The sequence below is a fragment of the Xiphias gladius genome, chromosome 6 (assembly GCF_016859285.1).
Source record: "Xiphias gladius isolate SHS-SW01 ecotype Sanya breed wild chromosome 6, ASM1685928v1, whole genome shotgun sequence".
Classification (NCBI taxonomy): Eukaryota; Metazoa; Chordata; class Actinopteri; order Istiophoriformes; family Xiphiidae; genus Xiphias; species Xiphias gladius.
This window is the reverse complement of record NC_053405.1, coordinates 13,993,376-14,020,452: the sequence shown is the minus strand read 5'-3', so window position 1 is coordinate 14,020,452 and position 27,077 is coordinate 13,993,376. Positions and strand designations below refer to the sequence as shown.

The 27,077-nt window shown below is 40.0% G+C and overlaps 1 protein-coding gene across 4 annotated transcripts in view; it reads left to right on the top strand.

The window, feature by feature from the left end:
* The first annotated feature begins 1,641 nt into the window (after positions 1 to 1,641).
* The window catches only part of opa1 (OPA1 mitochondrial dynamin like GTPase), a 38,446-nt gene continuing 13,010 nt past the window's right edge, over positions 1,642 to 27,077 (top strand). The window contains exons 1-29 of one of the 4 annotated variants that reach the window (XM_040128704.1): positions 1,642 to 1,885; positions 2,861 to 3,185; positions 3,488 to 3,584; positions 3,817 to 3,924; positions 4,528 to 4,578; positions 6,485 to 6,567; positions 8,345 to 8,500; positions 10,325 to 10,378; positions 10,755 to 10,859; positions 11,186 to 11,272; positions 11,707 to 11,820; positions 11,904 to 11,984; positions 12,090 to 12,164; positions 12,269 to 12,340; positions 12,641 to 12,740; positions 13,008 to 13,138; positions 13,641 to 13,713; positions 14,052 to 14,124; positions 14,208 to 14,323; positions 15,393 to 15,457; positions 15,754 to 15,830; positions 16,983 to 17,148; positions 17,456 to 17,608; positions 17,817 to 17,925; positions 18,612 to 18,691; positions 18,913 to 19,053; positions 19,323 to 19,439; positions 19,554 to 19,647; positions 20,357 to 20,467. In XM_040128704.1, the coding sequence (XP_039984638.1) occupies positions 1,857 to 1,885; positions 2,861 to 3,185; positions 3,488 to 3,584; positions 3,817 to 3,924; positions 4,528 to 4,578; positions 6,485 to 6,567; positions 8,345 to 8,500; positions 10,325 to 10,378; positions 10,755 to 10,859; positions 11,186 to 11,272; positions 11,707 to 11,820; positions 11,904 to 11,984; positions 12,090 to 12,164; positions 12,269 to 12,340; positions 12,641 to 12,740; positions 13,008 to 13,138; positions 13,641 to 13,713; positions 14,052 to 14,124; positions 14,208 to 14,323; positions 15,393 to 15,457; positions 15,754 to 15,830; positions 16,983 to 17,148; positions 17,456 to 17,608; positions 17,817 to 17,925; positions 18,612 to 18,691; positions 18,913 to 19,053; positions 19,323 to 19,439; positions 19,554 to 19,647; positions 20,357 to 20,467 (3,043 nt within the window). In that variant the 5' untranslated portion in view covers positions 1,642 to 1,856. The remainder of the gene's footprint in view (positions 1,886 to 2,860; positions 3,186 to 3,487; positions 3,585 to 3,816; positions 3,925 to 4,527; positions 4,579 to 6,484; positions 6,568 to 8,344; positions 8,501 to 10,324; positions 10,379 to 10,754; positions 10,860 to 11,185; positions 11,273 to 11,706; positions 11,821 to 11,903; positions 11,985 to 12,089; positions 12,165 to 12,268; positions 12,341 to 12,640; positions 12,741 to 13,007; positions 13,139 to 13,640; positions 13,714 to 14,051; positions 14,125 to 14,207; positions 14,324 to 15,392; positions 15,458 to 15,753; positions 15,831 to 16,982; positions 17,149 to 17,455; positions 17,609 to 17,816; positions 17,926 to 18,611; positions 18,692 to 18,912; positions 19,054 to 19,322; positions 19,440 to 19,553; positions 19,648 to 20,356; positions 20,468 to 27,077) is intronic. The other 3 variants (XM_040128705.1, XM_040128706.1, XM_040128707.1) reach the window with 3 other exon arrangements.

Here is a 27,077-nt window from a genome sequence, read left to right as displayed (position 1 = left end):
TTTTTATTTATTTACATTTCTTTTTCCCTGAGGATTGTATTTCAGATTTATCTTGATTTCTTTCTTTTCAATAAATGTTCTGAAAACAATCTGCTGCAAGTCTACAAGTGTTTTGTGTCCATTGTCATCTCCATAATGCTATAGAAGCTACAGAAAAGTATGAAGTTATATGTAGAAAATTGGTAGGAGTTAACAAAATGTAGATGAAATTCAAAGTACAGTGTTTATAGAGTTTACCTGAGTGCAGTAACTGGTAAATTTGAAGTGGTCAGAAGATATTTACTCGCCTAACAAGTTCACCTATATGAAAACAACTGAGCAGCACATAATGAACTGTGGGATTTACTGAGGGCTGCGAAGACTACTTAGGTTTTTTTCCTCTAATTTCAGACAAAAAAAATGCCCCATTTTGAAGAGCCTTTGAAATTTGACATTCCTTGTCAACTCATTTTTATGCATTCTTTCTAGAAATGTGGACTTTAGAGGAGCCATTCCCTGAACTGGGACATATAACTCGTATGCAGTTCCTACCCTCACTGGTGTCTAAACTGCGCCGTCTATTCAAATTACATATTTATTAATCATGTTATCAGTATTGCCCATTTAAATGTCCAACTGACAGGTAGCGCTCACGATGGTGTCTCCTGGTCTTTGACTCCCTCTGCGAGGTTGCAGGCTTTGCTTTAGGGAATTATTCGCAATTCATGGCATTCTTATGTAACAAACTTAAAGCAGGGATGACAGAGCATATCATTTTCATTTTACATGTAAAGTGCATTGGTGCAAGCACTATGTCTAATGTGTCTTTTTCCTATGAAGGTATCATGCTTGTTGTATAATCATCTAATGACATTCCAAATTATCCCTCTGGTAAGTGATTCCACAAAGTGCTGTCCCACTTTATAAGGCTGTATTACCAACCAGGCAAAGCAGGCATCTGCCCAGAGGCCCCAAAAGCCATTTTTACTCCATATAATTTGTGTGTACATAATATGAATCCCACATCTGTCAGAAATGTGCGCCACTGAGGTACAATATCCACTATGATGGGTCCTCAATCCTTCACCCTGTGGCCCTGTCTAAAAAAGGGACCCTGTATAAAATTTTAGTTTTAGGACGTTAGTTGTTTTAGTTTATATTGTGGTTGTTTGTTGTAAAGTTGTGTTTTATCAAACAGTCTTCATTTCTCTGGGTGTAAAGTAATTAACACACAGAAAACCTTGGACAAGGTCGTTTTCTTACTGTAAGGCTGCAACCACCAGTTATATTTGCAATAGGTCTTGTTATTTGTACTAATTGACTTAAGTAAATAAAATGTCAGAAAATACTGAAAACTGAAAAAAAGCCATTATTATTAGTAGTAGTATCATTATCATTATTATGATTGTTATTAAAACTGCCATGTATAAAACTTATTCAAGTCTGTGAATAAGTTTTGTACACAAAAACAAAACTTTCTGTGAAGCTGCTGTAAAAGCACACAAAATTATTCAAGATCGTGAGGGTCCAGTGCTCCGGGCTGACGATGGACCTTTGGGCCTGGGGGTTGATGGCAACAGACGATTACATGAGAGGCATTAACTGGGGAAGGGGTCTTAAGACACTGCTAAAGGCAGCAAAACCCGGAGAGGGTCCCTTACTACATGGGAACTTTGGAGTGGTGCGTTTTCTGTCAGTGCCGATTTGGAGGTAATACCGTCCACAGGAAGCGGACTGTCATTCTGGCTGTGTCCTTGTTAGCTAACGAGCTAGTTAGCTGCCAGGCAAATGTGTACCATTTGGAAAGATGAATTAAACTTTGCTTAAAGGGTGGATTTGAAAGAGATTTGTGTTAACCCGCTGTTAATAACAGCACCATGTTGCGTGTCGGGAGCAAAGCCGCCTGGTAAGTTCGTATTTAATAATTGTAGCGCTTACAGAAGCTAGTTGTGTTAGCTGTGTGGGGAAGGCACAGGTGTAACTGGTTCTTTTGACAGCTGAGGACAGCCAAGCTAGCTGCCGTCCTAGTAAATAAGACCCCTACTTAAAAAATATTATGGCTAACTAGATGCAGAACCTCCGTCCACACGCTGCCCCTGACATATTAATTATCAACTGCCAAGCGGCTTGTGCTGCTGTAGTGGATCCGGACGTTACCTAGCCAGTTGCTAAGCAGGACGGTTGGTGGATGTGGTTTATCTTATAGAGTCAAGCTGACTTGTTTGAAAGGGCATTGTGATCTGACCTGTAATGCCTTTTATTCACAAGCTAACACTGTATGCGTATCTAAACATATGATAGCAATAGATCATAGAAATTAGATTTGTTTACAGAATGGAAATTGATGCCCTTTGCTGACATGTAACATTAACGTTATCTTAAAATATGAACCAAATGTTCCCCTTTGCCTTCATGTTCTTGTGGTGCTACGTACTAACAGGACCCCTTAGCTGATAACCCGTCAGAATATGACTGACTTTTACAGCATCTTCATTAAGTTAATTATCTGCAATTTTACACTTATCAGTTCTCTGTATTTTGATGGCAGGCTCAATTCAGCACTTACAGCCACAGGCTTGAAATAGAAAAAAATACGATCACTTAAATTTCTTTAATCCTGCTTTTGCAATTGCTGTTGTTACAACAAAACATCTGCAACATATAAAAGCTGTTCCCTGGTTCCAAAGTGTCATATTTTTGTATCTACTAGAATGATTCTCATGACTAAATTAGACTTCATATTACTGTGTGGCCAGCACTTTCATTATTAGGGGTATAACTGGAGGCATGACTAGAAGCTCCCTCTGAGATTGTACTGTAGAGGCACATGAGGAAATTGAGCTTGTGTCATTTTTAAAAAATAATTTCTCTGTCCTTTCAGCATGGCCTGCAGGAACCTGGTCTCCACCAACATGGGGGTGAGATTTCTGGTACCACTGCAGAAGCTGCACCCTCTGTCCCGTGCCATCCACCACCGCTATTCGGGAAACACCAACCCTCAGCGACCTCCTCATCGCACGGCAGCCCGCTATTTCAACTCCATGTCACGGTTGCCCATGCGGCCACCCAAGCCTCCCCCTAGATCAGGAGGCCGTAGCTACCAGCAGCAGCGCAACTTCTGGGTGGCCCGCCTGGCAGCTAGGCTACTGAAGCTCCGATACATTCTGCTGGGCACGGCAGTGGGAGGAGGGTACACAGCTAAAAAGGTCACTATTGAGTTGCTGAATATGTGTCTCTAATTTAAGATATTTTTTCAACCATTTTCTGCCCCATGAAGTTGTTTAACTTTAACGACAGTTAACTGTTGATCCAAGGAAATAATTTTTACTGTATTTAACATTTTCTCCATCAGTGGTTGTCATCCATTTGTTGGTTCTTCCAGCTGTCATGCTGCAATGCTGCTAATTGCTAATATCCAAATGTATTTCTAATGTAATAGAAGTCATATCACTGGTATAACCTGTACTGCATGTGTGAAAATTACAAAAGTTTGTCATTTTACTTCCAGACCTATGAGGAATGGAAGGACTTGCTGCCCGATTTTAGTGAATACAACTGGGTCATTCCTGATTTTGTCTGGGAACTGAGTGAACAAATTGATCTTGGTAAGTGTCTTTATTTAAGTGTCCTGACTCATAAAATTAAATACATACAGTTGACTTTTAGATTGTGTGTTAATGTGCTAATGCCTGGGCATAACTTCATTGTAAATGATCCCTGATTTCAGTTAGTCAAACAGCGACAATAGGTTATACTTGAAACATGGCTGCACGGTTATGCCTTATGGATTAACACTAATGTCATCTCCACTTAACCTGTTATCTTTTGTTTCCACAGATAAACTGGCCAAAGCTCTACCTGAGATGGAAGAAATAGCCAAACTACTACCTGACCTTGACAAGATAGGAGAGAACTTCACTTTCCTCAAAAGCCTCCTGTCTTCCGGTGAGTGAACGAAACGTGAACTCGTTTGCAACTGGTTTATATCTCTGCCTTCCCCTACCAGTATGTTTACTAAGAGTTCCAAAAAAGAAATGAAATAACCATGAAATTTCACTAAAATACCGAGCAGTTTTTAGTCCAAGTGTTTTGAATTCAGCACTTTGAGTCCAAAAAGACTTGATGGAATCTATTCCATCTAGTCTTTTTGGACTCAAAGAGTCAAAGACTTCCATCAAGTCTCAAGGTAAAGGAAGTGATGATATTAACAAAGAAATCTAATTCTGCCTGTAAGTCTCTTGCAAGTAGAGGAAATGCCTTTAAATATAGCAACCTCGATTGGGCGGTAATCACAAAGTATGACATTTTGCGCTCCTTGAGGATCAGGCCCAGTTTGGGGTGTGCTTATCTCTTTTAACAATTTCTCATTAAGTGGCTACTTTCCCAAATCTCCAGCACAGCAGCTGCTTTGTTTTAATACACACCATTTAGCTGTGTCCCTGCTTTGACCATCATCCCTCTGCTTCTGTCTTTTATGATTTTTATCTTGTTTTGTTCTTCCTTTATCCTCCTCCCCCACCCTCCTGTCCTCCTCCACATTCTTCACAGGTGTGAGTTTGGGTAGTGAAGTCAAAGGAGCTGGTCTGCATCTGTTGTTAGGTGTGTAAACCTTGCACTCAGTAGCACTGCCCACTCCCCTCTTTTTCTTTCTGCCGCTGTTTGACCGCCATCTTGCCACGATATTGGTATGGCTGTGGGTTCCTGCTTGCGGGCCCGAGGAGTGCTTGCCAATGTTCGGCTCTAAAGGCAGGAAGATTCACTACCACTTTGGCCTCCATGTTGCAGACCAGTGCTTCTGTCAACAACAGCAGTGTTCATGGTTGACACAGGTTCTTGATTTAGTGAAATGTATAACCTGTGATGAGGATGGTAAAGATGGTCTTGGACTAAGGGAATTCAGAGGAGTATGATCATTTATGCAGACATCGGAATTTTAACCTGTGGCCAACATCTGTTTACTTGAATCAGTAAAAGACCTACTCTTTAGATTTCTCTCCATCTTCCAGACTTCTTTTAAAATCCTTAGAGAACTATTCTCTAGTTCACTTCAAAGCACAAGTGCGGTAAAAGAAAATTGTTAAATAGGAGTAATAACCAGCCATGATTTTAAATTTTCCCTTCCTGGTCTGCAAAGCTCTAAAATGCAGATCCACTCTTTGCCTTTAGTTTTGTCTCCTCTTCCCTTTTGACTTTCTTTAACCTGATTGTCCTTGGCTGTACTTTGTCCCACCTGTGTGATTTTTGCCTCCTTTGACTTCCACCCTCTCTCCCCTGGCCTGTACAGGCTGCTTTATTTAATTACACTCTCAGGGCCTATCTTTGGGGTGATCGCTTTCTGCTTTTATTTACTAACACTCAGATGTTTGGAAAATGCAAACAAAATACAGTTTACATAAGATATCAATTTAGGTTGGATTGAAAATTGAAAGTATTTTTTTCTTAAATCATGTCCAATAGTGGTGATGATAAATAATAATGATGTAGCCCTAAATGCCTTTAGGTCATGTACAGAAGTTTATGGAAAGACTTAATCTACAAAAGTCATTTGTCAGGCCAGACTGCTTTTTTTTTCTTTTTTTTTTTTTAAATTACATTTTCAGTTAACTTATTGGCATGGATATTACATTCCACAATTTAAAGCACATTTGCAGCATAGTGCTTTCATGAGCAACTACCTCATTAATATGGCTGATAAAACTTTGCCTTATGCATGGCAGTAACAGCATTTTAGCTCATATCATGCATCCCTTAGTAAGGCACTTCAGACAAGGCACAGATCATTGAATACTCTTTTTAATGTTTTAAATTGTTTTGAAAGATCGATCGATGTTCTGAAAGATCTTTGTACTTCATGTCAGGTTGTATTATTTTGTCTTGGAATAACTGCTCTTCTAACCAAGCTGCCCCACGAAAATCCGCTAATCCAAAATTTCAGTCAACAGTGTCCAACCATATATCTACACAGAACCATCAATAACCAGTTTTCTGAACCATTGTATATTTTTAAAGTTACCTTAAAGAACTCCAAGCACACTAAATGTTTTGAAAATACTTTTTAGTTATATAATGATTAGCATTTCATTCTTTAATCAATTTTTTTTTTTTTGCTGTGGTCTTCACTATTTAAGCATTACTGCAATTTATCAAAAAAACAAACAAACATTAAATTCATTGCAAATTAAGTCACTTACTCAGGTCAATAATTAATCCCTAAAAACCTCAAACTATATATATAGATATAGAGAGAGATATATATAGCTAGAGATAGATATAGATATAGATATAGATTTAGCTTGATATATAGATAATGTAAACTTATAATAAGTGCAAGATTTTCCAAACATTTGAACTTTAATCACACTGGTCTTTATTTTAGGCATGCTTTAAATGGCATATTTTCGCTATGGGTGTTATCTTCCTAAGTTTGTGTATATTTAATACTCATTTGTCAATGATGAACTTTCATAAGTAACCTTATTTTATGATTTTATGTCTCCTCTGGTAGAAACCTCAGGTGATCCTCCTCTAAAAGCCACAGATTCTTCTGCTGCGGCCACACAAGATGCCAGTGACAAGCAATACAAAAAGGCAAGTTTATAAAACCTGCTGACAATTCTCAGCTTTCTGCTCTCTGCTTCACCACAGCTCGGCCTCTCTCTGTTCCTTTCTGCAGCTTGGCTACCTTTCACTTCAATGGCAGAAACTCTGATGGACTGAATCAAAATCTACTCAAAGAAACTTATATATGAGTTTGTAATGTTCAAGGCATAAGGCCATAGCATTTAAGGACCTCTGAGGCACCAAGTAGACTTCAGAGATTTTGCAGCGATCGATGCATCAAATTTTGTTGTCCTGATATGAACGTGAGCACCAATAAAGTGCTTTGACTGAACGTTATATTTAATATTTGTGGGTGTGTTTTGATTCAGTATCATCTACTGAATGTAAAATATTTCACACTGAACTGCTGGCCTATTATCAAGATAAGCTTTTGAGGACCTGATACTATGGTAAGAAACTTAAGTGTAAATCTCACTACAGAGCAGCTTACTATTACGTGTGGTACCATATAAAAATGTATAAGGTTTTACTGTTAACACAGGCTACCATGGACTATGGCACTCATTCAGATATCCTCCTCTACTGCTTGTTATGCTTCTCACCTTTTTTTTTCCAGAAGTCTCATTCATGGAGACCATCATTCTTCCTACAGTATTTCATACAGCAGTCTCCGGCAAACACTTTGTACGCACGTGTGTTTCATTTCTGTTGTCCTCTCTCCTAGTTCATTCTGTGTTTTGTCATTTTCTACAAAGTGACCAGTTTCAGTGTCTCTCTGTATATCTTTTTGTATGTCATCAAGAGTTTTTGTGTGTTTTCTAACACTATAGAAAGTTAAGCTTTGAAAACAATGAACAAATTACACTAAGGTGTAATTCAATTACACTATTAATATTCTAAGAAGAGCTGCATTTTTAAAAAAAAATTGCTTTCCTCTCCTATACCCTGCTTTTTGTCTGCAGTCATGGTCTCCAACATGAACACACATAACACAACAAAATCTTACAAGTTGATGCTTCACTTAAATATACATTTAACATGTATTATATGTGCATTTCACAGAGAAAAGAAGCAAAATCACACAATTATGTTATGTTGGTGGCCCGAGAACCAAAGCAAATATCACTTGCTATACACTATGCTTTGTGCTTCCCCCTATATATCCCAATGCTTGCTTTGTTTATTTGAGCATCATCATCTTCAACATCATCAGATCGATTATGTTCAGAACCCCCTAACATTGTGTTGCAATAAATGAAAACGTGTATTGAACTTTATTATCTTGCCATTACAGTAAAGCCTGAATTTCTATTCACTTCACGTATTATGTACTGCTAAATATGAGTATGAAAATCAGTTCAAGTGTTTTCTGAATCATGGTGAGCATATAGTCATGAATCCACAGTGGTGCATGATGACGAGGAAGGGGAGCAGAGTCACTTTTGTTGCCACTTGTTGAGAGGTGCTGGTTGTGGTATTAGTTGCCTCTTCTGCCATCAGTCTGGCAAAGTTTGGCATCTCCCTTTTGTGTTTGAGAGAGACTGACTTTGTTAGGTCACACTGATGATGGTGGCAAGATTACCAAAGCCAAAGATCCCGACTCTGGTAAACTTGGGCCTTGACTGAATCATGATTCTCCAGCATGAACAGCACCAATGCCAGCGACTGAGACACAGGTTAGGTTTCCTCTGTTGTAGCCCTATGTTTGGATGCAGCATTGGCCTGTATGGCTGACCGGTCCAGTGGCTGGTTGTTGTGTTTTTTGCTGCTCCTACCTCTCTCTCACTATAACGTACCCCAGCAGGGTCTGCTCGGCGAGCTCATTCTTATTCAGCAGCAGATCCAGCGGCACGAGGAGGAGGTCCGGCGGGCCGCTGCAGCCAATAGTGCGCGTCCCCCACCGCCAGAGCCTGCTCCCAGTCCACCTCCGAACCCCAGCCCCCCTCAAGAGAAACGCAAGGTGAAGGTGCCTCCCCACTTAGATCCGTCCTATCCCACAAACGGCTCCTAAAAGATCACAGCTACAGAGAAGGAACAGAATATATATTCCAGAGAAATTTCATTTTTACCAACTGCCTTGACAAAACATTAGAGTAATTTAACACCAGGAAGTAAAGCATGGTTTCACTGGTCTCTCTGGACAAAAGTTTAAAATCTGTTGCAACTCTGATCACAGCCAGCATCACTGATAGGTGTGGTTGGATGCGCTCAGAAGTGTGCTCCATTGCACATGTAACCACACCTAACAGTGATGTCACAGTGTACTGACATACTTTGAAGTACACTTAAGCACCACTGTAGCAAAATGAGAAGCTAAAGTAGTGGTGTAAAAACAAGATTTTCAGTTAGTGTTAAATTGCTGCTTAACTAACTTAATTTGTGAAGAATAGAGCTAGCAATTTTAATAATTAAATAAAAGTCTTTCTATCATAGAAGATTTCAGTTTCTGGTCGCAGTGTTTTCCGGCGCTCCCTAAGATGCAACGGATGGAGGACACAACATGTACAGCTGCAAAATAATTCATTAACACAATAATACATTCCAGTGCTGTGGCCATGCAATAAAGGCAGTGTTTGCTAGCCGGCAATTGTTTATTTTGTCCACCACATACACAACAGTAACATCTTAAAATAGAAAGCAACATAGTACACCACCACCATAGATTAACCAACTAATGCTCTCAGTGAAAGCATTACTTGTATTTCTACTGCATTGGATTGCATTATATCTTACAGGTGTTTGTGTTTTTAAGCTCATTTTATAATATTTTTAGTGCAGACGATTTGGCCTGTCCGCCCATTAGTCTGTCCCCCTGCAATACCCAACAGTAGCCCACATGTATCACCCCATAGTCTGTCAGACTGGGCTAGAATTTGCTTTGTCAGTGGGCAGTGGAGAAGGCATGCATGGACCTTCATAGCCTGGCTCCAGAAGTGACTGGTAGCTCAGCCTCACTCCCATGCATATGGATGGATAATCATCAGGAGCACTTCATTAATGTATGGAAATGCTGCATGGAGTGGAGTGGCAACCTGCTGCATGGTGTGAGCTGCACAACCTACCATGAATGGGAAAGCTGATTAGGTTATCAACAGCACGGGAGAAGTCTTCAGCCTATAAGAAGTTTTATAATGCCCAAATAATTCTCTTAATTAAGGAAATTCAAATCATTTTAATACACTGTTGGCATATATTGCTAGAAAGTCATTTACAGTACACTTCTTGTCCTTGTCTTGTAGTGTAGAAACTGTCTTTGCTAAAGTAGTCTGGTGTGTCTGTTTGTTAAATTCCCTTTCTTCTGCTGCCAGTCCCATCTGTCCATGTATGCTGTGTCTCCTGCTTTCTGTCCTGTCTGTCATCCTCCCAAACTTATTGCAAGTGTACAAAATGCATAATGAAATGAGGTGTGCCCAGTTATGGAAAATCGAGGTGTAATGACTAATAATTTTGGGATTAAATTCATCTGTATTTTTCAGGACTCATCCTGTGATTTGTGTCTGTTTTGTGAATTAGAGCTTGTTGATCAAAGTTTAATAATCCCAGAATGAGTAGTGTCTGCCTGAAATCTGATTTTGTTCTTCTCTTTACGCATTAACTTGACTCTCAACTTTGGTTCTCTCTGTAATACAGTGTGCACGTAAAGAACCTTCCTGGTGCTGGTGGGATTTCGTGATTGTGAAGTTGCACAGTGAGAGTAACAGAAAGCCCTTCTTTCAAAACAGAAAGCAAGCATTAACGCAATTTGTTGCTATGCTTTTTCCTCTCTTTCTATTTCAACCTCTAGTCATCAGACAAAGAAAAGATAGACCAGCTTCAAGAAGAACTGCTCCGTACACAGGTACAGTATATTTTGTGATACTTTTGATAAAAATCAGTCTCTTGGTGGAACATAGGAATCTTAGTATCATGCCAGAGCTTCTATTTTCCAGTATTTTTAAATACTTTACTTATTTCACAGTGAAATAAAATTTCCAAGAATTGGCCCAACCGTCAAATACATTAAGATTATTGTAACACCTGCTTGGAGAATTAGTTATGATGAACTGTTGTTCATACAATACTACATACTGTTCATACAGCTGAAAAAGTTGGTAAATCCCACAGGTGCACCACTACATCAGATACTGCCACAATGTTTTTGGTCAAAACATTCTTTTAGATGTAACGTGTTGCTGATGCTGATTGTTGATGGGATACTACTGTTCATCTCATAGCTAAAATATCAACGCATGCTGGAGAGACTGGAGAAGGAGAACAAAGAGTTAAGGAAAGTGGTGCTGCAAAAAGATGATAAGGGGATTCATCAAAGGAAAGTGAAGGTGGGTTTCTAAATACACACACAAACAAATACATTAAAAATATTAACTTGTGAGACTTGGACTTAGTCCTACTTGGATTTGCATTATTATAAAGAATCATTCTGTGCACACAGGAACATTTTCTCAAATGCTTTGGGTACTGTCCCTTTAATGCTGCTCTGAGCAGCTGATTTGTATTATCGGTTTAATTATTCCCCTATTACTTCAGTCATTCCTTGCAATCATTGTAAGACTTTCTGGATAATAGTATCACCTAAATGCTTTTAAGCTTAAGATATAGATAGATACTGTATCAGTAATGTTCATTTTTCTGTCTCCTCATGTAGAAATCCCTTATTGACTTGTATTCTGAAGTTCTGGACATCTTGTCTGACTATGATGCCAACTACAACACGCAGGACCACCTACCCAGGGTAAGGAGCAGTCAAATTTAGTTCCATATTCACTGGGAATGGTTTGCTTTCAAAGAAGGGCCTTATTTCTTTATTGGTTCTTCAGTTGTTACAAATGTTCTGACAAGACTGTCTCATTGAGTTGGTCAGTGTGTTTGAACAATTTATTTTTTGAAAAAGTTTTTGTTTCTGATACTAGCAGAGAAAGAAATATGCTGTTATCCAAAATATATCTTGTTTCTAATTAATCTTTTTGATAGAATTGGTATCTAATTTCTTGATGAGTCCTGACACCAGATTCCTAAATTTGAAGTTTATATTACTTGGACCCAGCTCACTTATCCTTCCCACTTCTTTTTCCTTTCCTTTTTTGTTTTCTTTGTCCTCCTCTTCTGTCTGTTCATCTATCTGTGTACTTTGCCCACACTCACCCAGTTTCTCCTCTTGTGTTTCAGGTGGTTGTGGTCGGGGATCAGAGTGCTGGGAAGACTAGTGTGCTGGAGATGATAGCTCAAGCCAGGATCTTTCCTCGGGGCTCAGGAGAGATGATGACACGCTCTCCTGTCAAGGTAAGCGGAGTCAGAGTCAGAGATTTTTTTTTTTTGTATAACGCAAATCGATGCTTGTGACAATGCTCATCTTCTTTCCATAGGTAACACTAAGCGAAGGCCCCCACCATGTCGCCATGTTCAAGGACAGTGGCCGAGAGTTTGACCTTAATAAGGAGGAGGATGTAAGTAACAAAGTCATCCACTCCATCCACCTAATATGAATTAAAGCTTTAACTCAGTTGCCTATTCACACAATTCTATCTTTTCTTTTTTCCTATGTCCTGCAGCTTGCTGCTCTGAGGCGTGAGATTGAGCTGAGGATGAGGAAGAGTGTGAAGGAGGGACAGACAGTCAGCTCTGAGGTTTAAAAATACTACCTCCATTCAGATAGCTTATAAAGGTGCTACTTAATGATTTACTTCTCTAATGTTTCATAGTATAATCATGTTTATTTTTTGCATGTCAGACGATATCGTTGAGTGTCAAAGGCCCCGGCATCCAAAGGATGGTGCTTGTTGATTTACCAGGTGTCATCAGTGTAAGTATACATTCTGAAATGGTGGGAATTTTTACAAATTTCTTTTACTGGGTACTGGAGTCTTTCTGTAATATTCGTCTGTTGTTTTAGGTTCCTCTTTTATTATTGCTATAGGTTTTCATATTATTCTTCACAGGATGTCTGTTTTAGATAAGAAATGTTTCTTGTACGGTTTGAACTAATGGCTCTACATGTAAAATTGCTATATAAAATAAAAGATAACAGATCAAACTTGTCTTCACAAATACAGTAATACAAATATAGACTTTAGAAAGTCTTTTTTATGCTTGTCCTTCTCAGACGGTGACTTCTGGCATGGCATCAGACACTAAGGAAACCATCTTCAGCATCAGCAAAGCCTACATGCAGAACCCCAACGCAATCATCCTCTGTATTCAGGGTGAGCCATGAATGTACCATTCTCCGTTACAACAGTCATATATATATATATATATATATATATATATAAAGCCAATCAGGTGTTGTACTGAGCAGGGAGATGATGTGTCAGAGGACTGACTTAAAGACACTTATGTCCCATTGTTGTTTTCTTAAGCAGAAGACCAAATCCCAGTCCATCATTGCTTTCATACTCTTTACCATCCTCATCTTTTATTATCTACACAACATTATCTCATCTCTTGTGACCTTTGTTCTCTCTGTTCAGATGGCAGTGTTGATGCAGAGCGGAGCATTGTAACTGACTTGGTTAGCCAGATGGACCCCCAAGGCAAGAGGACCATCTTTGTCCTGACCAAGGTGGACTTAGCTGAAAAGAACCTGGCCAGCCCGAGCAGAGTAAGACGGTTTAACTGGTCACTTGCTCCACCTTTGGGCCTGTAGTGCTAATACTACAAAAATTGTATATTACACTGACTATTAGTTACTTGGCAGGTACTAATCCTGTGAGGAAAGCATGGCTCTGTCTACATGCTTTTTATTATTGATGACCAAAAAGGAGAACAGTTGCCACAGTTGAATTTTTCATTGTTGGTTAATATATTTTTTTAGCACTTCTTACAGTGGTGAAGTTGATGATTAATCATCAACACCCCTACATGAACTGTGGTAAGAACACAGATATAGGGCGCAAACCCAGCCTCACTAATAACAAAACGGCTGCATTTGAAAATTTCTTCAAACCAGTGTATAATCTACAAACTATATGCAGCTACTCCACCAGAGGGCGCCCAGCACTTTGATTTTTAACCAGCTGGTCCCTCAATGAGCCTATGTTTAGGGAGCTTGTAGACTGGTGGAGCCTGGAAGTTTTAATGCTTTCTGTGGCATCTTCTTTCAGATCCAACAAATAGTGGAAGGAAAGCTGTTCCCCATGAAGGCCCTGGGTTACTTTGCTGTGGTGACGGGCAAAGGTAACATCTACTACTTAGTAATCCATCGTGGTGCATTTAATTTCACATTTTTTAATGAGGACATTCAGGTCATGATCGTGTCCCAATTCTCTAATTTTGTTTCATCACACTAATTGTGATAACCAGGGAGCTAGATGGAGGGTCTTTGTGGTTAGTCCAACATATTGTTGTTTGCAACCACTCTTTTGTGGGGAAGTTTTTACCCTGTATAACTTGAATTATGTATCACTCACAATTACATAAAATCAAATGTATAATTATTATTATTCTGAATGAGATCCAACATCAACTGAATTGTCATTTACACACTCCTTGTTCTGCTGTGTACTTGTGTGCAGGCAGCAGCGGTGAAAGCATAGACTCCATTAAAGACTATGAGGAGGACTTCTTCCAGAACTCAAGATTACTGAGGCAAGTTACACATGACTCACCAAACTTAATCTTACACTGCATGAATTATTGTAAAGTTGAAAATTAATGTATTATTCAATCAGGGATGGCATGTTGAAGGCCCACCAGGTGACTACGAAAAACCTGAGTCTGGCCGTCTCTGACTGCTTCTGGAAGATGGTTAGGGAGTCTGTTGAGCAGCAGGCTGATGTCTTCAAAGGTAAGACTGCACTTGCAGAGAGGGTTGACTGATTCTTAAGCCTTGTTATTTGCACCATTTGGTGGATATTTATCTCCAAAGCCTTTTACGGTGCCAGGCATGTTTTGAAAGTGTAAATGTACATTGTAAGATTTTATTCATTAACTGTGATATGTGTTGGCACCTGCCTCTAGCCATTACGCTGCATGGGGAACAGGTCCTTCTATTCTTGACCCTTCCACCTCCTGGTGTTGGCCTTACTTGGCCCACCCTGCCACACTTTTCTATGCCTCTAGTCCTGCCTTCCAACTACAATTAGTCTAGACAATTACAATCCCATTGCTAACTGCACAGGAGATTTATGGCTGTGAGACTGCAGTTCCCATAGGCCCATTGTGTGGTGTATCGATCCATATCCCATCAAATCACACACAGCCGGCCTCAATCGTCCATGCTTGGCGCCAGCGTGGCCCCACAAACCAGCAATTAGCCTAATCTCCACTGTGGATAGGGAGCTGTGGAAAGGGACAGAAGGCTCAGTGTGCATATGCGTTTGTCCGTGTGTGTGAATCTCCGTCTGTGTCTTTCTCTGTGTGCATATGTGAGAACTAAAACTCTGACTTTTGATAAAGAGTATGTGATTCCCCCCTGTCCTAAGGGACCAGGTAAGAGAGTGAGTCTGCAAAGTCCTCACTCACTTTTATTAAAGGATAAGCACCATTAGTAGTCTGAAAGCTGCCTTTGTGTCATACCAGGATAAAACAAAGCAGGCCTTGTCCCTTTATGGTCATTGCCTGTTGATTATAGAGAATTACTGTTTGATGGAGCATAACATCAAAGGTGAAAAAGCGATAGTAACATGCAGGAGATGAATATCATACAGGTATGATGACAAACACCTGGCAAATGACACATGACAAGGTAGATTTGTTTATTTCAAAAACCTTTCTAATAAGGTTTTATGATGGAACCACTTGTATTCAATTATAATGTTACTGATTTTAAATGAAAAGTTGAAGATTCTACATGTTGATGTTGAAAAGGTTTGTGCAAATCAGATGTTGGTTTTGATTGTCTCTCCTCACCACAGCGTCCCGTTTCAATCTGGAGACAGAATGGAAGAACAACTACCCGCGTCTGAGAGAGCTGGACAGGGTGAGAGACTTAAACAGGAAGTCCTCTCAAATGACAACCGTACATAAATTCCTCTGTAGTTCAAGTTCAACACAAGCTTAAGTATGAAAGGAAAAAAAGAGGTACCTTCATTAGTTTGTGTGTTTAAAATGTACATATCGACAGCAAGTAACAGGAAGGTTTGTCGTAAGTGGCCTTCATGAAAAAACAAAGCGTTCATGTTAATATAAAAAACAGATTGTACAATTGTGCACCACGAAGGTTCTCCAAAGGTATATAATATTAATCCAAACATGCCTTATTTTGTCTTTTTGCAGAATGAACTGTTTGAAAAGGCCAAAAATGAAATCTTAGATGAAGTCATTAGTTTGAGTCAAGTGACCCCACAACACTGGTAAGTTAATTATGAGTTATATTATATCTATCAAAATACCATTAACAGTGCAAGATTTTATACTCTGGTTAAATTTATTTATTTATTTTTCACTAAGTAGGGATTTAGTGGACCCCAACTTTTCTGTGCTTGAGTCAGAAGTCAGTTGTAACAATAAAATACACATAATAATTTGAATATTGGTAGTATTATTGTTTTATTCACCCTATGTAGAATATTGGACTTAACAAGGTGCCACCTTGAGGGGACTAAATTTTATAAAAATTGCCCACCTGGTGTCTGAAGGCAGTTAGATAATGTATTTATAACTGCTACAACACTCAACCAGACATGAGTGGAAAGCTATTTTTAGGTCAATCTGCGTTTTTTTTTTTTTTGTTTGTTTTTTTCTCTGAATGCATTTACCTGCTCGTGAATGTATAGTTATACCTCACACCCAATGAGGAAAACCTTGCTAAATGAGATGTATGCGTGGTGTTGTGGCCATCCCCAGTGAGTGTGCCGTCAGTTCTCCCAGATCAATACTCTGATGAATGGTGCATGGACGGATCTGAGGTGGCCCTGTTAGCCAGCAGCCAGCCGGCACTATTGGAGAAAGTGCTTATTGACAGTGAGGAGCGCTAGCCTGAACAAAAGGGGAGCCCAATGAAATATGAGTGTTCGTTTATGATAAATGAGAGAGGCGCAACACCACTCTGGTCTCAGGGGAACTTGGGGAGGGTTTTAGTCCATTGTCACACTGCTGTGGAGAGATAGTGTTAGAGTGTGGAGGCTTTTAGCTACTAATAGGGTCATACTGAAGCTGTACTAGAATCTACAGTCAAGTGCACAGTTACACCGACTACACAAGTGAAAGCAGCTCAGCCAAGAACAATATTTCTTCACTCGTTGTTTTAAGGGACAACCACGTCACTTAAATGAACTGAGCTAGATACCTAAAAGCAACTTTGTTCAGACCACTCATACCTGTGGTCTGAGACGAAAAATAATAACCCAAATCTAAAAAAGATGTCTATGTATCTATGTTAAGGTCGTAGCACCTTCCGCATTTTACAAGAACACAAAGAACCAAAATTGCAATAACCAGCTCCAGAGTGAAGTACTAATCATATTTCTTTGGAAATTGCAATGAGTTATCTTTTACCCCTGCAGGGAGGCCATCCTGCAGAAGAAGCTGTGGGAACGTGTTTCCACCCACGTAATTGAGAACATCTACCTGCCTGCTGCCCAAACAATGGACTCGGGTACCTTTAACACCACCGTAGACATCAAGCTCAAGCAGTGGACTGACAAGCAGCTTCCACACAAAGCACTGGAGGTAAAGCAGACTCTCTGTCATAATGCAACTGGTCATATTACAATTCAGATTGTTAAAATGAGGTACTGATTATTACATTAAATCCATTTTTACATGAATCGGTGCATGATATTGTTTTTGTTTTTGTATTTCTTTCAGTTATACATTATGCTATTGCCACTAAACTGAGCTATTACTGAATGATTTTGTCTTTCAGTTACATTCAGATTCTATATTTTGTCACAGACTGTAAGAAATATTCAATCAGGGAATGGCTTTATGGTATTATGGTCCTTTTCTTTCCCCAATACACTTTGCTCCTCATCAGGTTGCCTGGGAGACACTGCAGGAAGAGTTTGCCCGCTTCATGGCTGAATACAAAGGCAAAGACCAGGACGACATCTTCGACAAGCTGAAGGAGGCTGTGAAGGACGAGAGCATCAAAAGGCACAAGTGGAATGAGCGAGCCATGGACAGCCTGGTAAATACACAATAAATCCACTCATCCTGGGCACAAGGATACAGAGCGCACCAGTTGATTTAATCCGTTCCTTCCAAAAGGCAATTTAGACATCATGTACCGTGAATTATAAAGAAACTGGTCTTGCTGACATTGACGCATTCATGCTAACAAGTATCATATCCCTCATATATCATTTCTTCTTGCCTTTTGCGTGTGTGTTTGTCAGAGGGTAATCCAGCACAATGCCTTAGAAGACCGTTCCATCACAGACAAGCCTCAGTGGGATGCAGCAATCCAGTTCATGGAAGAAACCCTGCAGTCACGCCTCAAAGACAGTACGTTAGCCATGATGGCTTCATACAATTTCACACCCCGGGCTAGACTTTTCTTTCTCTCTTTAACTATGTAATAACTTAGCTGTCAAAATGTTTGATAGGCCTGTGTAGATAAATTGGAAAATTGCAACATTAACGTGGTTCAAGATAATTAATGGTCATGCTTTTAAAAATATAGGTCTTAAAAGCATCAACAAAAAGCTTATTTTCTCAGATCTTGTTGCAATATGACATATTAGTGCAGTTCATCCGGATTATTTTCCAAAAAATAAATTTTAGGTTTTTCATGTTTCCTCTACTTCTGGTTACATGGTCAGCATCCAAACATAGTTGGGTCAGATCAATTTAAATTACAGAGCAAACTCTAGGATTTACTAAGGAATCACAGTCAAACATACCTGTTCTAATGTCCAGCCTTGTTTAATATAATATAACATCTGCCACTGTTGGGGATAAAGAGTAAAATATGTCATAGACACACATTCAGATGAGGACAGCTGGTCGGAAAAGGTCATTCTTCTGCATTTTCTTGTCTAGTGTGTTAGACTGCTTCACTACCATTGTTAGAGGCTCTGCAACAACCATGAGGTTGTCTGAAATACTGTCAATGGAAGTGGCTTCTACAGTGGAGGGCAAACTGTATGTATTTCATTCTCTTTGAATTTTTGTCTTCTCTCTTCTTGTAGCCGATTCAGTAATCAGAGACATGGTGGGTCCAGACTGGAAGCAGAGGTGGCTGAACTGGAAGAATCGCACACCAGATCAGGTCAGAGTTTGAGGAGTCTCCCCAAATATCCTGGGCATAACTGTGCTGTTGTGTTAGAGGCATCCCATAGAATTTAAAGTGGAAGAATTATAAGACACTTAGTGCAAATCCCCCTTTTACTGTATCTTATATCCTAGAGCTCGATAGAAGCACACAGTGTATTAAATAGTCCTCAGCATCTAAACAACAGTGCTCACGTCCTTTTCTTTGACCTTTTTTAGCACATTCGTAATGAAACAAAAAATGAGCTGGAGCGTTTGCTGAAGCTGCATGATGACCACACAGCGTACTTGGCCAATGACGAGGTCACCACAGTGAGGAAGAACCTTGAGGCACGAGGGGTTGAAGTTGACCCTGTGCTGGTGAGAACAAATCACTTGTGTCTCTGAGCTTTTAAACAAAAGTTAGATGAATAGACACATTTGATTGGAAAAAACATGTTAACATCATGATCACTGGTAATATTGAGAAATCCAGTATTTGCTATTTCTTTAACCAAAATAAAATCTCTTGCAATTAGTTTTTTTAATTAAATTATTCATAGCCGCCCTATGAATAAAGTTTGAATGACCCTTTTTATTATATCTACCATCCAATAACTCTCAGAGTCCTGACTTATTTTCCTGGACAGATCAAGGACACGTGGCATCAGCTGTATCGCGGGCACTTCTTGCAGAAGGCGCTGGCCCACTGTAACCTCTGCAAGAGAGGGTTTTACTACTACCAGAGACACTTTGTTGACTCTGAGGTAAGTAGAGAGGAAGAGTTTTCATGAGTTGATTTTCTTTTCTGCCTTCTTCTCACCATTGTCAAATGTCACCATGTGAAAAGTTGAACTTTGTGTTTGTATATTTTTTCCCAGTTGGAGTGCAATGATGTGGTACTGTTCTGGAGGATTCAGAGGATGCTGGTCATCACAGCCAACACTCTCCGTCAGCAGCTCACCAACACTGAGGGTAAGGATCGGGGACTTATTTGTAATGGAGGCTTGTTCTAAAAGGAGGTATTCACCATTTGCATATAAAAGGAGCAGCTATGGATACTTTACAAATCGCAGTATGGTTAAAAATGAAACTCTCTGCCTTCTCCTGTTAGTTGGCCTTCCTGGCCTCTCAAGTTTTGATGAACTGTCTTATTGTCATTCAGTTGGGTTTGGCTGTTTCTTACTAGTACTTAGCTTTTGAGCTGTGCTATAATGCTAACAGGTTGTCACTGGTATTTTTACTCCATACTTTCAGATGCAGCTCTTTCTCATGGAGTAAATTGTTCCATCAATGGCACTTTCAGTCATTTAGGCGGAAGATTAAACTCTAAGTTCATTAGACAAAGCTTAGTTCAGAGTGGTCCAGATATGGATTACTGGGGCAGCAGGACAACTTTTACTGCTGGCCTGAGCTTTGTGATATAATTTACCCAAGGTCTATAACAGGTTATCCAGGTCATCGATAATAATTCAATAATGAAATTGGTCCTACAACCAGTATGCTCAAAAATGCCATTTGTGAAAATAGACAGTTTCTCTCTCAACCATTTTAATGATGGTAAAATGTGTTAATCAAATAATTCAATTGGAAGACGGAAAGAAAAATCCAATGCATTGTTGTTGGATCGGATATTGATTGTTTTGCTTTGATTGCGTCTTTGTTCCTCCATTCGTCTTCTCAGTGCGCCGGTTGGAGAAAAATGTGAAGGAGGTGCTGGATGACTTCGGGGAGGACATGGAGAAGAAGACCCAGCTTATCACCGGCCGCCGAGTCCAGCTGGCTGAGGATCTCAGTAAGACGCACAAACACTTGCATAAAAAGAAGCTTATACTGAAAGCCAAAATTAAAATGAGTTGAGAGGCAGATTGTCACTGTTTCAGTTTGTCCCCTTGGATGTTGTAGAGATCATACATGTGATTTTAATTACGGTCAGACAGCCAAAGTTAGCCCATATATAACTCATACATTGGCTGCCATGCGTTTAATATGCTTACTTGGCTCAAATTGTGGTAGGTAGGTAATATGGGTAGGTATAGTGTAACACGTAAATAGCTCCATTATAGGAAATCTTAAAGTTGTCAGTAGGTGGCAGTGGTGCCTAAGAAATCTCTATTGACTAGTTTGATATAGCAGGAGTCATTCAGCTAATGCTTCAAGCTGATACAGTAAAGGCAAGTTTAAATAACTTGGATGTCAACTGGCTGGCTGCTTTTTAAGCTTCTTTTAACTAAATTTTTCTCAAGAAACTTGGCAGTTCTTCATATAATAAGCAGTAACCCTTTCATATTTTAACCCTGTTGTTAGTAGATATAACCTACTCTTACTAGGTGTTAGATTGGAGTAAAAATGTAAAAGGTAGTTTAACATTTTTAATTGTCCCCATCCAATTTTAAGCCAAAACCCACCCTTCTCCTCCACATATTGCGTATACTGTGTATATATGTGTATGTCTGGCTCTATGAGCCTGGACATAAACATACTTGACATATATGGTGATGCTGATGACATTTTTTTTACAGTATTTTTGGAGACTTAAATTGGCAAAGGAAAGTAGGTAGGGTTGTCTGTCTCCCTGTCAGGTCTAGCACCAGCCTTAGTCTCTGTTAACACAACCTTGCTGATTAAACGAAGCACAATTTGCAGAGTGCCCACATGCCTAAAAGGCATGCCCAGACTAGCTCTCTCTCTCTCTCTGTCTCTCCCTCTCTCTCTGGCCATCAGACATTTTTTCTGACACACAAACACACATGGAGTATGGTGACTGTTGTTCAGCAACAATGCATCCATTACAATGACATCCTCTTTATTTTTACCAAACGGCATCTATTCGAACTTGGTAAAATATTTTTAGTCACTTCACTGCTCTCGGTACTGCTTCTTTAACATGACATGTTCCTACTTACTTGTGAATAATCTGGTTCCAAAATCAGATGTCTACCATTTAAAATGATTCAGACCTACTTTCAGAATTGGACTGCTGGCCCACTTATCAGGTTACTGCATAAGTTATGTTTAAGTTATGTTAGTGTGCACTCAGTATGAAGAATCATTTCTTTCCTCTGAATTGTTCAAAGAAAATGAGTCATAATTTGGAAAATCGTTGTTGGTTTTTTTTTTTGCAAAGGTCATGAACCAGACCCAATCACACAATACTGCAAATGACTGTTGTGCTTTGTGTGTTTATCAGTTGTTGTGTAGTACATGAGTGGGATGCGGCTTGTATGAGTCAGACCACCACTATGGCTCTGGTCTCAGTTTTAGCCTAGCGTTAATGGTAACCAGAGATGGATGGTCAAGATTTCTGTGTTTTTGGAACTGGTGCATGCACAGAGACACACACACACACCACTAACAGCACCTCTAGTTGTTGAGTGTTAGTCATGCCTTGGACTGCGGCACCACTGACATGACCAGACCTGTTTATCTTGTCTGTTTCCATGGATATTTAAATCTTTATTTATCCACAGAGAGTGGACTGAGGCACACAGGCTACTGGTCAGCACCCCCAGACAACAGTTGTTTGGATTGTTATACATTAGATTTTCTTGTTGAAATTTTCCCTGCTGGTGCAGTAAGCATCTTTGGAGAGGCTATTAAAACATCTGACCAATCTCCTCCTTTCCCCCCACCATGATCATACTACTACTACTACTACTATATATCTGTGTTAGTATGTTTTGAAGGACTTTTCTTGGGGGTGGGCCCTATATAGCTGATAATTTTTACCTGTTCGCTTGCTTAAGCCTCCTATTACCAGCCAGTTCAATGAAGCTTGAGTGGTCTCCAGCTTTGTTCTAATTCAGCATATCTCCGCTGGCTAAGCAATGTCTTTAGTCACAAAGCACGTGAGGCGTGCTGCCATTTTCGGAACTTTGTAGGACACACGTACACGCATAATGATAGTTCCTGTCACAACAAGGACACACACACTGGGAATCATCATTTACATACACCTACCTAGAGGTCTCTCTCTCTCACTCACACACTCACACACACACACACACACACACACACACACACACACACACACACACACACACACTACTATTCTCCAATTCATTCATCTCAGTAGTTAAAAATAGAATTTACATAAATACCCTTTGGCTTCAAAAAAGCATTAACAAGTGAGTGAGTCTCAACTGCATCAACTTTGTTTTGGGAAGATTTTTGCCAGTGGAGTTTCATAAAACCATTTGTCCCCAATTCAGTTTTCTTTGTTTTAAAGAATTTTACATAAATGAGTGTGAGGGTCTTGAAACAAGACAGAACAGCACAGATAAAAGCATGACCCTTGATTCTAGAAAACTCACTTGTATTGGAAATACCTACAGTAATCTTCACTGACAGATTTCTATAGTAACACTAGGCTGAACTATTTACATCAAGACTGACTGTTTTCTAGAATTGTTTCCTTTTTTTATTTTCAGGTCTTTTCATTGTGTATTTTCAATCAATAAGTCACTTTATTTTTAATTTGATCTCAAGCGAAATTCCACATGAAATTTAAAGACCTTAAAAGTGTTTCAGTTAAAGTTTTTGCATTTTACAGATACCCTGACCATTTGACACATGCATTAGCAATATTCTGAGGCTGTGTAGTGACAGAACTCAACTGGCGGTGCTTTGCCCTCTGGCCCTGAGAAATCGCATCCTTCTGTCTACTTCCTGCTGCCAGATATTCTTGGCTTATATACAGAATCTAATCGATGGGTGTTGCTTGGGCCTCACACACTCAAACATTAACCCCGTAAGAGTGATTTGTTTAAACTCTTATGCAAGCACACAATCCCTATTGTTTCCCTCCTTCATGTGGGCTTCCTGACTACTGATAGGGGACTCAAGTTGTAAAGGCCTACAGGTGAATGAGGCAAGGCTTGAGTGGTTGGCATATCTGTGTGCGCGGGTGCCTGTGTTTGTGTTCATTTGGTTGACCAAGACCTAGTTATCGCCCTGAGAAAACACAAACACACACACCCCTTCATTTACTTTTTTTCCCTTTGTTAATACCAGTGTAAACACGTATGCACATGTACTCATAACATATATAAGAACAGGATATATAATGTATTGTGCATTTAAGAAGACATTTAGAGTAACATAGATCCACAGTCACACATGCACACATACACACAGATTTCATACAGGCAAACTAATACATACAGGCAGAGTCAAATTACATGGAGAGACATATAGAAGAGACAAACACAAACAACCTTTTTTGGCCAGGTAGAGTTAAACAGGAGACAGTTTTTACATCCTCTACAGTGGAGTCAGGTTTTCTATGACACCAGCCTAGGGGAGAAACACACACACACACCCGCACACAGTCCTCTCTCCATTCCACACACTGTCAGGAATGCCAAGACCTGCCTGGCCTTGCAAATCCTATAAGGCAAGTCGATCCCAAACTTTCCCAAACAGGCATGACGTTCCCACTTCCCACCACCAAAGACTCCCATAAGCAGTAAATGTGGGAATGTGGTTGGAATCTATCATGGGAACCCTATAGGGTAGGAACACACCTGTTCATACACACACATACACACACACACACACTCACAGGCTCATGGGGTCCAGCATGGGAACCTTGTAACTTAACTGGCTGTTTAATCTCAGATTTTCGGTCTTTTTACAATAATATCCTAGAGTAGTAAACAATGACTGAAAGACAGCTGCTTCTCTGTCAGAGTGACTTGTAGAGTGGTGTTTTCTGCCACAGCAAAGAATATTTGTTTTATGTTTGGTGTTTGAACACCTCCATTATTTGTGACAGAAAGAGCCTCATATTTTGCACCTGCGTCATTGCAAGCTGCCATTAGTAAGAGGGTACAAGGATCAGAGCCACAGCACTCAGGTTTTTGACATCAAAAAATATTTCTGTTATTGTACACTCATTCTGTATTGTAAAGGTTCTAGGAAATTAAACAATAGTTGAATAAAAGACGTTAAATGAAGGTGAAAAACTGTAGACACATCCAGACATATTAAGCCTAGCACCATTTTGGGTGCCCTGGTGGCCTAGGGGTTTATGGTGCTAACCATTAACCCCAACGTTACCAGTTTTTTTCTGGCTACGGACCTTTGTTGCACGTTATTCCCCATGTCTCTCTCCACTCAATTCCTACCTGTCTTTACAGTCTACTCTCCATTAAATGCATAAAATGCCTAGAATAAAATTCTAAAAAAGTCAAACACAGCTCATTTTGTTCTAACTCAAACCCGCAATATTGCAGTATTCTGTAAATATACTTTAATGCAGTATATATTCTCAGCATGCTTATATGACTTAGTCCTAATTTTATGGTGATGTCAAGTTTTTCTTTTCAGCCTAACAAGAAAAAGTATGTTCCAGAGTTTCAGCTTTGTCAGTCTGTAAGGTTGAGTTAGTGGGTGAGTGGAGAACCAGGGTCATTAGCTGTCTGAAACTTTGCACAGCACTTTCTAACTAATGCAGCCTAGACCCATGTGTGTGTGGGCATGGGTATGTGTGTCCATCGACCTAGACTGAACTGCATGGCTGATGGGCTGACATGATGACACATCTAAAAGCATAAAGTGAGCAAGATTCCATGGGGCAAAAAGTTTTTTTTGAACAAAAAACCTTTGTGGGGGGAAAAAAAAGGTTTTGGCACAAAAACTTTTAACTTGAATAGCTCTTTAAAATTCTTTTTGCAGATTTTTGACTTAATTAATTATTCAACGACATGGCCAGTTAATGAAGTTTGGTGTCGCAGTTTCCAGAGTCCAGCCTTAATTACTCTGATTAGTGGTATCTGGGGGAAAATACAGCATTTCTGTGTACATTTTGCATTTTCAAAGGTGTGGATCAGTCAAAATATGCACAATTAATAGGACAAATGCATCACCCACTCACTGTTTACTGAAAGACATTTCAGCTGCTAGCAGGCATTGAACCTGCGGTCTTTCAGTCAGAAGCATGTGTTTGCAGCTACAACCCGAGTCTTTCTGCACAGTAATTTTTAGTGTGATTTTTCAAATCAGGGGTTAAAACACTTAGGAGCTGCAAGCACCTCTTCCTAGCCATGAACTCGTCTATAGGATATTGGGTTTTGTGAATGTCTGACTGTGAAGCAAGCTTCCGCAATGCATCATGAAATCATTGCTCCTCAGAGCTGTTGTCCCCCCATCATTCTCCAGCCTTTTATAAGATAGCAGGTCAGATTGCCTCAGGCCCAAACTATGGCCTGAGCCCATAGGTCAGCCAGCTAATACCACAGGCTACTTGATCCAGCTAGCTTTCTTTTCCCTCTCTCCATCTATCTGGATCTCTCTCTCACTGTTTTACTGCCTCTGTCAAATTCTGTCCAACTGACACTGTCCCTTTCTTCCCTTTCTCTCCCTTGACAGAGGGGGAGAGAAAAAAAATTAGGAAACAGACAGGAGACAATGCCCTCAACTAACAACCTCTCCTATAAGAAAATTAGGGAAGAGAGGAAGGAAAAGAGGGAGAGATAGGAGGTGAGAGAAAGGATAAACACAGGATAAAGAAAGGCAGAAATGTGCTCCCAGGGGCAGTCTGCTGTTGAGCTCTATCTGCCCCTACTCGCAGAAAGGCCCAGCATTGCTCAGGTTACAAATACAGGTCAGGTGTGTGCGTCAGTGAGTGAGAGGTGTGTCTGTCTGTGCGTGCGTGCGTGCTTGTGTGTGTGTGTGTGTGTGTGTGTGTGTGTGTGTGTGTGTGTGTGTGTGTGTGTGTGTGTGTCAGCATGTGCCAGACCAGCTGTATGGCACAGTGCCGTCTCTGGAGCAAAGCCCAGGCCTAATGTGCAAGCACAGGCCTCTTAAGAGACCACTGGGATGTCGCTTGGCTGCTTCATTGCCCCTCATAGAAATTGTGTTTTGTGTGTTTGTGTGTTGTACTGGAAAAAGTACCGTGATGCCTGATTTGAGAGAGTGCACTATACGAGAGTGGCTCCGGAATCACTACTCTGTTATGAAGTGTTGGTTGTCATATTTAATTCTGTGAGACACTTTACACTCACAGACATAGATCATGACTGCACCATTTTGCTAAAAGGTTTGTGTCAGCAAATTATGTTGTATGGGGTGTTTGTCATTTATAACAGAGAGAGGGCGCTGTCAGTGGGATTTAATGCTTATGTTATCTTAAAGGCTAATGTCAGTTTTAACCCATGTTGTATTCCCACAGTGTTAGTTTTGAGTCTACACCCTATTACCTTGTCTGCGTATGCATATTCCTTATTTCTCTATTTAATTTGCTTGCAGTTTTGGTAAATTCTTGTGAAAATGGTAGCAGTAGCAGTTCTTTTTTCTTCCTCGGCTCCTCATCTTCCTCCGTCACTGCTTCCCAGCTGTCACTCCCGTGGCTGTTTGTCCACCTTGTCAGATTGATGGCGAGTAAACTGGCACAAGCACCTGTA